General features: G+C 55.7%; 2 protein-coding genes across 2 annotated transcripts in view; both read left to right on the forward strand.

Moving 5' to 3' along the window:
* Nucleotides 1-5,421, forward strand: part of VOLCADRAFT_103262 (uncharacterized protein) — a gene marked incomplete at both ends in the record, with an annotated part of 10,478 nt that extends 5,057 nt beyond the window's left edge. The window contains 7 exons of the mRNA XM_002946990.1: nucleotides 465-631; nucleotides 1,358-1,402; nucleotides 2,177-2,262; nucleotides 2,864-2,919; nucleotides 3,502-3,651; nucleotides 4,869-4,936; nucleotides 5,351-5,421. Of these exons, the coding sequence (XP_002947036.1) occupies nucleotides 465-631; nucleotides 1,358-1,402; nucleotides 2,177-2,262; nucleotides 2,864-2,919; nucleotides 3,502-3,651; nucleotides 4,869-4,936; nucleotides 5,351-5,419 (641 nt within the window). The remainder of the gene's footprint in view (nucleotides 1-464; nucleotides 632-1,357; nucleotides 1,403-2,176; nucleotides 2,263-2,863; nucleotides 2,920-3,501; nucleotides 3,652-4,868; nucleotides 4,937-5,350) is intronic.
* A 333-nt stretch (nucleotides 5,422-5,754) lies between these two features.
* On the forward strand, nucleotides 5,755-8,440 carry rpsA (component of cytosolic 80S ribosome and 40S small subunit). The gene is made up of 4 exons (XM_002946991.1): nucleotides 5,755-5,813; nucleotides 5,944-6,527; nucleotides 7,193-7,362; nucleotides 8,235-8,440. Exons 1-4 carry the CDS (start codon nucleotides 5,799-5,801, stop codon nucleotides 8,306-8,308), a joined length of 843 nt encoding a protein of 280 aa, XP_002947037.1. The 5' UTR covers nucleotides 5,755-5,798; the 3' UTR covers nucleotides 8,309-8,440.
* Nucleotides 8,441-10,750: the final 2,310 nt, after the last annotated feature.

Below are 10,750 nucleotides of genomic sequence, written 5' to 3' on the forward strand. Positions count from 1 at the left end.
TTTTCTACACCTACTTCTTTACGGCTTGGCAATGCTATTTCTTCTTTTTTAGTTCTGGCGGCTTAGGTAGGTAGTCTTTCCGACATCTTCTTCACTTCTTCATCTCGAGGTCACGGTCGCCACGGACGTCTTTCGGTCAGTTCTACGTTTGATACTCTCTTGCCCTGGCAGCAGCTTCAATCGTGTGTGGTTCGTCTTTCCCTCCCTCCCTCCGTCCGTCCGTCCATTAACGATCATCCACCCGGGAGGTGCCTCTCGGGCCCTACGGGGGCCCCTCCGCCCAAGTACCCCGCAGCGAGGGCCCCACGGAAATGCCCTCAACCCCAACCACCCCCGCACCCCCGGGGGGTCGACCCCCCGGTCTCACTCGCCCCGGTCTCTCTGATGTAATTGACCTTGACTCCCCCTCCTCCCCCTCCTCCACCTCCCCCTCCTGTCTCCCCCTCCGCCTCCTCCCCCTCTAGGTGAGCCTGCTGTGGCGCCGCCCCTTCACCGGCACTACGCGCGCTATCCCAAGTTCGACCGGGGCGGGTCCCTGCTCTGGCGGCACACACCCAGCTGGCGCCGTACCTCCGATTTGGCCGCCCTGGGCTGGTTCTCTGCCTTCACCGTCATCACGCTGCTCACCCTGGTAAGAGAGGGAGAGAGGTAGGGGGTATGTACATATTCATGTATGTATGTTGTTACAGTGTGGTTATGCTTCACCAGCGGCCCCCTTTCCCGAGGCAGTTCCCTGCTCTCCCCTGCGAGAGGGGCACCCTAATCCATTCACCCCGTCCGACCTCTGAATGTATTCGTCGGGCTCAGGAACTCACCACCAGCTTCCAACCCAATCTAGCGGTTCAACGGCGTCTTAGCTTAGTTCCTGATTCGGCTCGCAAGTTGATAATTTGACATCCTGCATCGTCCACAAGGTGAGGGATCGCTTCCGATTACCACACCTCCCACTCATCTGAGAGGTTGGCAGGCGGACTTGAACCCGGACACTCCGGGAGCAGAAGTAAGGCCTTAACTTCTGCCAGCCGCCTGCCATGTATGTATAATTGCGAAATGATTTCGACATCAACATCCTCAGGTATACGGAATCCTGGAAGTGTTCATGTGTGGTCGATTCGCTGGTTTAAACTTAGCTAGGCCGGTCTGACGTGGGTTTGAGTGGATGCATGCCTGTAAGCCTGTATGTTTGTGCGTGATGAAAGAGGGAAAACATCGCTTCTGTCACTGAATAGCACTAGTACGGCACAGTACGACGTATCGCATGTTGTGCCCCATGCTCACATGTCGTACCGCTGAGCACCTAGCCAAAACACATTCAACCCACCCATCCACCCACCCACCCACTCCTGCAACTGCACAGGCTCCGGAGCTAACCGGGCACCACAGGGGCAGCAACGCACTCAACGTACGTACTTCCGTACCTTGCTTGCTTGCGTCGTACATATACATACACACACCAGGGGGAGACGTTGTGGGTGTATAGGTCTTACGTGTTGTGTATGTGGCCGTGGCGTAAGGCTGTTGCACTGCGCGTGGCTGGAATCTGTGATGGAGGTCATTTCTGTGTCCCCCTCCGCCCCCGATCTCCCCCCGCATTTCCCCCTTCAATAAACATTCAACTCCTCTCCCACATGTGGTTGTGGTTGTTGTGGTTGTTGTGGTTGCTGTGGTTGCTGTGGTTGCTGTGGTGGTTGGTGGTTGCAGTGCTGAAAATGGTAGTTGTGGTGGTTGTCGCGGTGGTGTTCCGCTTCGGCTGCTGTTATCGGGGTGACTCATGCGGGGCGTTGGATGTGTCCGCTGTTGTGTATTTGGCCCCCCCCACCACCCCGGTTTCCCCCGTCGTATGCCTCCTTAATGCACCTCTGCGTCGCTTTACGTCACGTCATCTGACCTAACCGGCCTTCCCAAACCCTAACATCTGCACACATATATACATGCATACATACACATGCGTACCAGCACGTCTGGCGAGGATGTTGGAACGTATGTGGGCTCACCGAAACTCAGTTACCCTTTGGACGCTAGTCTGGGCTGATGTGCGGTGTTTCCTTTTCTCCGTGGCTTTTAGGCGTATAGATATTGCCCTTGGGCCTTCGGCTCGTATGGGTAGTTTTACAGGTATGGGATCACGCACCCCCAACCATGTAACACACACATGCGTACATACATACGTACACAGGTGATATTCAACTACATCTCCCCCGCCGTGTTCGTGCTCGCGGCGCTGATCTACCAGCAGACGCTGGGGGACCACTACCGCAGAAGGTGATGAGGGGGGGGGCTCAGGAGGTGGAAGAGGGGTAGAGGTGGGAGGGGGTAGCGGGCGGGCTAGGGGCAGGGAAGGCGCGGGGCAGGGAAGGCGGGAGGTGCCGACAGCGACTGGCGGCTGCGCAGCAGCGGTGTGTTCGCGGGGCTCTACCGTAGGGGCACGTAGGGGCTGAGGATTGGGGGGGATGAAGGCGAGGAGGAGGAGGATGGCTGAAATCGGGGATTGAGGAATAGGATTGGCAAATGAGATTTAATTTCAGGTAATACCGCACTTTCAGGAGGAGGGCCCTCCTCCTGTTCCCGGGTCGGGAGGGGGGTTCCGCTCCCCCTTGTTTGCCCCCCACCCCCTCCGGGCCCACGGGGCGGGGTGGGGGACCTCTTCCAGGAGGCGCCACGTCAAGGCGATACGGAGAACGGAAACAATTAGGCCGGGCCCGCTCCCTACACCTCCCAACCCCCCCTCCCCAACCCCCAGCTCCGCCTTTTCAATCCCACCCAGTCTCTAGTCACCCTTGCCACTTCTCCTCCTTTCCTCCTCCTCCTCCCCTCCCCCCCCACACACACCCCTCTCACACACACCCCCACACACCCCACACAGTACCGTCCGCAACTTGGACCGCTACTTCGGCCGCACCCACATCAGCCAGGTGCCCGGTGCGGCCACCATGCGCGTCCCGGAGGGCGGCACCCCCTACCCCGCCGGACCGGGAGAGGCGCAAGGGGCCGCGAACGTGTGAAAGCAAGAGGAAAAGGAGTGAGGGGAGTGAGGAGGGGAGGGGAGGAGGGAAGGACACGGCCTTCCACGGCCGCATGCGGGGAAGGGAGTTGATGGGTTTCGGATGCTGGTTGGGTCACATGCGGCGGCGGCGACGGTGGTGGTGGCCGTTGTGGTGTGCTGGATTTTCTGCTGGGGTTTGTTTGCATGTTCTGTGGGCTATGTGGAGAAACAGTATCCTGAAGGTAAATTCTGCCACCACACTTTGTTTGTGGGCGGGTGGGTGGGTGGCGTTGGTTTGGCGCTGCTAAAGATATTGTGTGCAAAGCTGCGTTGTACAGGATGGATGGATGTTGTTTGGATGGGGGACTTCGAGGCCTTGGGGCGGACAGACGTTGACGGTGTGGACCCCGGGTGTGAAGTCCCGAGGAACATAGGGGGGCTGTGTGTGTGTGTGTGTGTGTGTGTGTGTGCGTGTGTGTGTGATTTGGCGGTCCGCCCGCACTTGGGCGCTGTTGCAGCAGGGGGGCAGTGCCGCGTTGGTGGCGATGTTGACAATATCACGTTGGTTGTTGGTTGTTCGTTGTTGGTCGAGGGAGGCAACTTTTCTCCGTCTTTAAAGAGCAGCAGCTACAGCAATAGCAGCGCCACGCACCGCGCGAGGGAGGGAGGTGCGCGGAGGGTCTCAGACAGGAGGGCCTTCGGAGGCTCCCCCGCTGCTGATTTACTTGGTGGCTGCATTTGTGAGAAAAACAGCCCGGCTGGGTGGCGGCTGTATATCATGGTATGTGCCTCATGCGCAGGTTCGTACGCCTGTACTGCAGCATGCCGTACAGCTGTAGTATCTATTTGCTTATCTACCCAAGAACATGGCCTGCACAAAGCAGAGGTCCTGAACTAGGTGGAGCAGGTTGCGATAGATTTTGCCGACGGCACAGCAGAGGCTACACACACACATACAGACATACAAGCCACATTCTGATGCAGCTTTGAGCCTCGCCGTCGTTGTACCTCATCATGCCGCCGAAACTATTACTCGTGCACGCATCGTGTCATACATTCCTAACGCTCACCTCGTTTCATGTGCCAGGTGTGTACCGCTCAAGAAGATTGCAACGTCATACTTGCCGTATTCAACCTTGTCGTACGGGCCTCTGTCCCTAACCGTCAACCTAAAACTTCCCAACCTAAAACAGGCCTACAGCACGCACGAAGAGTACTGCCAACGCGGCACCTGGAGGGGGGAAGTCCACTTGCCAAGCTAGTCCGGGGAGTGAAGTAAAGTCTCATATAAGGGTCCGCGCGGTGTGCATTATCACCAAGCACCTACCACCAAAGCTCCTGCCCAAGGCATGCCCACTGACATCGCATGTGCGTGTGTGAGAGAGTGTGGTTTGGATTTGGAAAGGCCATTAGGCGCCTTGTGTGTTCTATTTACCTCGAAAAGGCAAAGACGACACATACGGCGAAATGAAAGCCGGAGCCAAATTCGATCTAACATGCACCGTCCGAGCTATCCTGCAAATCGGGAGACCCTGGCCAGGCGGGCCTTCTAGTCTCGGCCCGGTAGTTGTCAAGGCTATTGCCTTAACACGTGTGTCTGTAGGTAGGTGGCGCACGCGCACGAATAAAACACCCACAAGCAACATAAAGGCAAGCGAAATAGACATAAAGCTGCACAACTTGAACTTGGCGTTGCACAACCTTTGTGGATGGATGAGGCTTTCGCCGCAAGCATGCACAATGAACAAAACCTGTCCAGTCCAACGAGATCGCCTTCGACGAGGACGTGACGGTGAACTTAACCATCTTCAAGTCTTAAAAGCGAAATGGAACAGCGCGCAGAAAACTGTCTGCAGCTGTCCCCACTGGCATGTGTACGGCAGAGTGCAATATTTAAGCCAACCACCTAGTCACAAGGCCCTATGCAGCAGCAAGATCCCTGGAGTGTGTGCGGTAAGTGCTCAGATCATGCATCGATATGTGAACGACATGGAAGGCCAGGGGAAGAGGAGTTGTTGAGGCTAAGGCGCGACAAAGCGTTTCCGAGTCTCAAGTACGCTGCAAGGATGATGCCTTGCAAGCCCCGGCCCCCTGAGCCTTCGGGTTCGTTGGGACCGTGCAAGCTACAAGCATTGTCGACGTGTTGTGGAAAGCGCGGAGCGAAGCCCACTTACCCGGAAGCCGTGGTGCGTCGATGTCGTGCACGTGCACGGCACCGAGTTTAGTTTGCTGGATCAATCCACAGATTGCAACGAGAAAACCTAAAACTTGATACTCTTGAAATCTATTTCCCTGTGGTTGCCCACACACACACTGCGAAACCCCGCCTCCCTGTTCGTGTCTAAGTCCACACCCCGCTCCATGCAGCTACATTTTGCCGCTCCGCCGCGTGTAAAGTTCTCCTCCCCGCTCGTTAATGGTTACGCGCTGGTAGCCAGGTGAACAATAAATTCGCCCTGCGATGCAGCCCTCAGCCATGCAACGGAAATTGAGCCCCTCAGCTGATAGGACCTCGAAAGAAGCTACCAGAAAACCATATGCAGTGACTTGTAATTTGTGTGAGTAACGTTAGGAATTTAGGGACATGTTGCGGGAAAAGTTCCAAGTTTTGGTGTGGAAACCTTCAGCACAATGCAAAGCTGTAAGGCATGAAAGCTCTATGTAGTCAATATGTCTTGTTTTGTGTGTTTTGGCCCTTCAAAAGGCCCTTGTACGGCGTCGCCGCCGGCAGTATAGCGGCCCTGCCCCTCGTCCTGTTCTCTCTCTTTCCGATTGTCCTGTGGGCGTAGCCCTTGTGCACCTCACAGCCGGCAAAATGGCGCTTTCACAGGTTAGTCCACTAGCAGTCAGTTCTGATACTTTACTTGGTTGACGCTTATCGGCTTGTCAAGAAGTGCTAGAAATGATTTGTGCTAAACGTTATATTTACACACAGTCCTCGGTTACCATGGCTTGCGCAGAAGGAGCAGGATATTCAGATGATGCTGGCGGCCCAGTGCCACCTGGGCACCAAGAACTGCCACTACCAGATGGAGAGGTACATGTACCGCCGTCGCCAGGATGGCATTTACATCATTAACCTGGAGAAGACCTATGAGAAGCTGCAGATGGCTGCGCGCGTTATCGTGGCCATTGAGAACCCGCAGGACATCTGCGTTCTGTCCGCCCGCCCTTACGGCCAGCGCGCGGTGTTTAAGTTTGCTCAATACCTGGGGTGCAAGTCCATGGCGGGCCGCCACACCCCTGGTACCTTCACTAACCAAATTCAGAAGGCGTTCGAGGAGCCGCGGCTGCTCATCCTCACCGACCCCCGCACCGACCACCAGCCGGTGAAGGAGTCGTCCTACATGAACATCCCCACCATCGCCTTCTGCGACACGGATAGCCCGCTCACCTATGTGGATGTGGCTATCCCGGCTAACAACAAGGGCAAGCACTCGATCGGTGTGCTGTACTGGCTGTTGGCGCGCATGGTCTTGGAGATGCGCGAGCAGGTCACCCCGGCCAACCCCTGGAACGTGATGGTGGACCTGTTCTTCTACAGGTGCGGCAGCAATACCGCCGCAGCTGTGGAGTGGCAGCATTGGACTTATGGGTTGCAGTAGCCTGGGCGGGCGAGGGGGGGAGACTCCAGCAGGGGCCACATGGAGGGCACAGCAGCACGTACAGTAAGGAGAAGCAGCAGCCTCAATGGAGTCCGAGGGAAATCAATCAATCAATCAAGAGGCGCTTGGGAGCATCCATGGCCTCGTGGAAGACTCCCATGTCGATGTACCCCCAAAGCTGCGCGAGCGAAGCTTTGGATTATCAGCATTCTTCATTGAACTCAATACCCCTCAGCACCCCTGTCGGCTTTTGGGTGGATTCGGCATCTTGGCTGTTGCGGGCTTTTGTGAGGGGAAATAGCCGGAAAGCCCCATGCTCAATCTTGACGTTGTCGTGCAGCTTCTGGTGCGACATTGCTGTTAAACATGTTCACCTCGCCTTGATCATTACTCATATCTCAGCTGCAAAACACTTGACTTCATGTAGGACATTTGCACCGTTCCGACGATAGGAACGGATGGGTATCACGACGCCGCAGCCAGAAGCGACCCTCGTCCCTAGGCAGTTGTCGGTTAGCTCCTGGATGGCGCCAGTAAGCCCCGTACTTGAGTTTCAGTCTGCGTTCGAGTCATGAGTTGCATCGTTCCGCGCTTATCTTGCCAGGGAGCCCGAGGAGACGAAGGAGGGTGGTGAGGACGAGGCGTACGAGGGCGAGGCCTACGCCCTGCCTGCGCCGGTGGGAGCCACGGAGACCTGGGGCGAGGCCCCCGTTGCGGCGCCGGACGCTGCCGCCCCCGGCTACGCTGTGGACGCTGGTGGCTTCGAGGCCGCTGGTAGGTGTTTGTCTCGGATGTGTTGATGTGGGTATCGTGTGGTGAGGACTCTCCGTAAATGTTTTCAGCCTGGGAGGATGTGATATCATTCCAGGGACAGGCCCCGCGGAAATGGATACCGCAAAAGAGGCCTTCCATGCATGCGCATGTACGGAACTGCATGGTGTACACCAGGGGCGGTGTAATAGGCGGGTGGTAGAAAATGGAAAGTGTATGTCAGCAGGGCAGTTTCTTCGGGGACTGCTTCGTGAAAGCAGCTTGCGTGAGGACAGGGGGGGACTGCACAGGTTATGGGTTTGATATCGGAATCTATCCTGGTCGGCTGGGTTTTGGATTGAATGCCGGCTGCGCTAAATGTCATCGGTGATTTTGGTTGCATACTAGAGGGCTTATTAAAACTCTGCAGATCGTGACTGCTTGCATTCCTGGGTATAGCCTCAAACGTTAGTCTGAGGTGTGCATGAAGCGTGGTGGTGCGCTGGATTCAACTGATGATACATTCATCCATTCACCCATTTTAAAACCTATTGCTTACGGGATGGTCTGCCTGAAATATCTACAAATCGCATCGGTTGTGCTAACGACGGAGTACGCTCGTGTTCCGTAGGGATGTGCTCGTGTTCCGGCAAAGATAGTTTTATGTTCCGCTCATGTGTTGTTGGGTTGGTCTGGGCTGGGCTGGTGGGTCGATTGTAGCGCTGGTTTGTCCAGAATGTAGCACTGCTGAGTAGTCACGCCATGCGTAATGGGCACGGCCAAACCATGGGGCCCCTTCAGTTTCCTTGGGATTGCTGACACGCGCCCTGATGATGAGCATTACGGAAACTTCTTCGCTTTCTGAACCCTATGCGTCCCTATCCTGTCGCTTGCAGCTGGCTTCGAGGCGGCTGCCCCCCCGCCAATGGCTGGCTACGTCGCTCCCGAGGCTTTCGGTGGTGCCTTCTAGACGGCTCATGTGGTTCAGCTCGAAGGACTGTGGCACATAGAAGCGCACTTCGACCAACGCCCCTTTGGCTGTTGTGGGCGTTCAGAGGTGGCCTGGGAGAGAGAGCTGTAACTGTGAAAACTAATTTGAGTGTCGGCATTCTTTCCGCGAACCTGTCCTGGATCCTCAATCTGCACATAAAGGCCATTTTTGCATCGTTTTCAGCTTCGAGTAAGCAGCACGCGGAGCCTATTATTCCATTACTGCTTATGCGGCGGCCGGAAACTCAACTAACGGCGCGACGCCTCCCATGATCTCCTTACCAACCAGGCAGGGTGTTCGAAAGGAAGCGTCAGATTACGGCTGTCGAAGATAAGTACTCTGCAGAAAGTAATCACATCAGGCGAGGCTGTGTAAAGAAACATGGGCATATCAGCATTGTTCGGCTATGGATAAGGGCCGGAACTGTCCCGGGGGCGCTTAAGGGGGAGGGCAGTGTTAACGGCGTCACACGTTCTCTCCCTGAGCTGCGAGTCGTAGTGGCTGCAATGACGGCGGCTGGAGGCACCACGTCGTACAGTCGTGAAGCCATCCATACACCGCCACTACCCCGAAGCCAAATCCGGCATGCCTGTAATGCGTTAATGCACTCAACACCTCGTCTCCACGGCGACGTGCAAGCTGGCGGGGGTCATGGTTGCTGCGGTTATTTAGGTATCGTACAGTACAACGATTGCCCAACGTGTACGACATTCCCTTGCAGCCGTTTAGGTACTTCAGGTTCTACCACAAGGTCCCGCCTATGTCTCGCCGGGAGACAAAGCCAGACACGTTTCAGTTGGTGGCGGTCTGTCTCTGGGTTTTACTTTGGGGTGGGGTTGGTTGGTTGGTTGGCCGTGGGTCCTCCGACTCACGAAGGAACGCAATGAGACAAAAGCCGTGTCCAGAATGCTTTGCTCATTCCAAGTAATCGAGGAGTTAAGCGGCATAAGGTGTGCAGGGTGTGAGGTGCTCAGGATGAGGGTTTTTCCTGCCGACGGCCACATAGCCTGCTTATTGGATCAGTCGACTAGCCCCGGAAACCTCCTGTACTTAACCGCGGGGAAAGGAGGCGGTTCAAAAGTTGCTCGTGATGGTGTGGCGGATCTTGCCGTTGGTGCAACTAGCAATTACTTACAAGCTTACATTCCATCCTTATGGCCCATTTGAAAGTCAATTGCAGCGCGCGTCTTCTGCGCTGCTTTGCGCCAGGAACCCCAGTAGCTCTAAATTTCCATGAGGACCTCAGAATGGGCCAATTTGAGTTTGTGCGGAATGCGTGCAACAGATTGGGCCGCCTGGGTTGAGCGTGTGTCCTAGCGTAGCAGCTTTACTCGGGAGATGCCGCGAGCAATTATCGGCCATACCGCCGTGTCTATGCGGGATCAGTATCAACAGGGTGAAAAGATTCAGTCGCTTGTGTTTTCCTCGTTTTTGTTTATGGACTCGTCGACCGCCTTTCTGTTGGAGAAAAATCAAATGAATCGTCGTGCAGGCCGCTGCATGGCAGAAATTTATCCCTAGAAGCCAAAATTCCCAACGTAATATTGTCCTATTGTTCTTTTGCAAAAGGTTTGCCAGCGATGCCATAGCACATGGAGTTGCTATCCCTCGCTATAACGGGAAAGCAGGGAAGCGCTGCCACCGAACTGTTTGCGGTGTCGCGTGGTTCCTCTTCCGACAAATGCGCTCTTCCGACCAAAATCAAAATCGAGACGACCAGGCACGTTCCAGCCGCGATACCAGGCATCAATTCCTCTTTAATAAGCTGGTGCTGAAAAGAACTTTGTCCTCGGATACATACAGCACTCAAATTAGTTTAGGCAGGCGGCTGGCAGAGGTTAAGGCCTGACTTCTGCTCCCAGTTGACCCAGTCGACCCGGGTTCAAATCCGCCTGCCGGCTCCTCGGGTGTTTGAGGAGTGATGAAATGGGAGGTGGCCCCCCATCTTATGGACGGTGTAGGACGTGATAATATCAACTTGCGAGCTGACCAGGAACTAAGTTGATGCGCCGTTGATCCGCTAGATTTGGTTGGATGCTGGTGGTGAGTTGCCGAACCCAACGAATACATTCTGAAGTCGGATGGGGTGACGGATTAGGGTGCCCCTCTAGCAGGGGAGAGCAGGGACTGCCCCGGGAAAGGGGGCCGCTGGCGAAGTTAACCACCCTGTAACAACATACATACAGCGACCCACGGGACCGTCCTGCTTCCTCTCTTGTTTCCTAGCCCCCACAGAGCTGTTTAACATCCACTAGGCCCTCCTGGTAACTCTAGAGCTTTCCACCCAATCACTTTCCATCCCCAATTGTGCCGGCAGGTAGTCGGTGGTTGCCTCTGGCCCAGGGTTTTTGCTGCCAAAGGCTTCAGCAGCCGTGCCTGCAGCAGCAGCAACAGTAGCAGCAGCGGCCCTTGGCGTTTGGC

Source organism: Volvox carteri (genome assembly GCF_000143455.1).
Source record: "Volvox carteri f. nagariensis unplaced genomic scaffold VOLCAscaffold_5, whole genome shotgun sequence".
In the NCBI taxonomy this organism is placed as follows: Eukaryota; Viridiplantae; Chlorophyta; class Chlorophyceae; order Chlamydomonadales; family Volvocaceae; genus Volvox; species Volvox carteri.